Source organism: Nanorana parkeri, unplaced genomic scaffold, assembly GCF_000935625.1.
Source record: "Nanorana parkeri isolate BGI_ZX_2015 unplaced genomic scaffold, ASM93562v1 scaffold2766, whole genome shotgun sequence".
NCBI lineage: Eukaryota > Metazoa > Chordata > Amphibia > Anura > Dicroglossidae > Nanorana > Nanorana parkeri.
Window position 1 is genome coordinate 33,377 of NW_017309034.1, and position 1,453 is coordinate 34,829.

A 1,453-nucleotide genomic window follows, 5' to 3' on the forward strand; every position below is an offset into this window, starting at 1 on the left:
GTTAAAAATCCCCCATAAAAACTATGGCCATGGGCCCCACCAGGCACCCCACCATTGGCGTTACATACTAAGCAGATGTACTGACATAGAGGGGAGATCGGGTCAGTCTGATGTATCACGGCCGCCAATCAGATTCAGATCTGCCCTGGAAAGGGATCTGGGACATCGAGCATTAGATCCTGATTGGTTGTGGGAAATGGAGGGCTCAGTAAATGAAGCCCACCATTGCTATATGTCAGTGTTCTGATCCCCCCCCCCCTTGGTCTCAGTCTGGCCATAGATCATGCTTGTTGCATCCGAAGCCCACCTTAGCCGCGATGACAGCGGGGGACATCCGGGGGCGGTAAGGGTCCTCCATACTCTGATAGCAGGGACCGAGCTCTGCCTCCCGGAGGTGTTCCACGCGATCCTTCCTGCGCTGCATTGAACTGGCGGGCGGGGTTTCATATTGGCCGGAGCGCGACCAATCCTGTAACAGAGATTGATTATTGGTGATTGGGGAATACCAGGGTGAGATTTTTTTAAAACACTCAAATGAAGTCTCAGAAATAGATAAACCATCAGATCAGCGTGTACGCACCACCTCAATTTTCCTGCTATTACCGCCACTTTCACGTGGGGTGTGTCCAAATACACCCGGAATTAGACCCAGTGCACTCAGTAATCAGCACTTACTAACAGACTTGGTCTGACACGCCCCCTCTCTGGCTAGACACCCCCCCTTTCTTTGCAATACAAATCTGTGTAAGGACACCTGTGATGAGAGGTGTGACTGTGATGAGGGGTGTGGCTGTGAAGAGGGGTGTGGCTGTGATGAGAGGTGTGGCTGTGATGAGGGGTGTGGCTGTGATGAGGGGTGTAGCTGTGATGAGAGGTGTGGCTGTGATGAGGGGTATGGCTGTGAAGAGGGGTGTGGCTGTGATGAGAGGTGTGGCTGTGATGAGAGGTGTGGCTGTGATGAGGGGTGTGGCTGTGATGAGGGGTGTGGCTGTTACTCAGCTCTGCCGGCCCAGAGCACTGGAGAGGGAGGGTGGGAAGCAGCATTTTACTGAGAGAAATAGATTTTAAGGCACTTGCAGGCAAAGATCAGCCAATGTCATGAGCAGAGGGTGTTGTTAGTCTTCTTCTCTCCTCCTATCAGCACGCTCCTTGTTAGCACTGCAGCACAGCTGGCTCCTCGTGCTGCTTCTCCCTCCCCCAGTGTGAGCTCTGCTGTACAGGGGCTGCAGGAGGCTGATACAAGGTCACACATAGGCACATTTAGGTTCCTGCACAGTTTGCATTCAGGACATGGATGGTCAATGCTCCAATAAATGACAGCTGGCCCCCATTGTGGATCCCCTGACCCCTGACCTGTAACCCGGTGACCCCCCCAGATTGGACAGATTGACCCGCCCCCCCAATCAGACAACAGAGCCACTTACCGAGGTGGGGGAGCTGCACTCACTGACCC

At 53.7% G+C, this 1,453-nt stretch overlaps 1 protein-coding gene across 1 annotated transcript in view; it reads right to left on the bottom strand.

The window, feature by feature from the left end:
• MTSS1L (MTSS1L, I-BAR domain containing) overlaps positions 1 to 1,453 on the bottom strand; it is a 40,644-nt gene that overhangs the window by 2,922 nt on the left and 36,269 nt on the right. Inside the window, 2 exon segments of the mRNA XM_018574146.1 lie at positions 308 to 469; positions 1,425 to 1,446. Of these exon segments, the coding sequence (XP_018429648.1) occupies positions 308 to 469; positions 1,425 to 1,446 (184 nt within the window).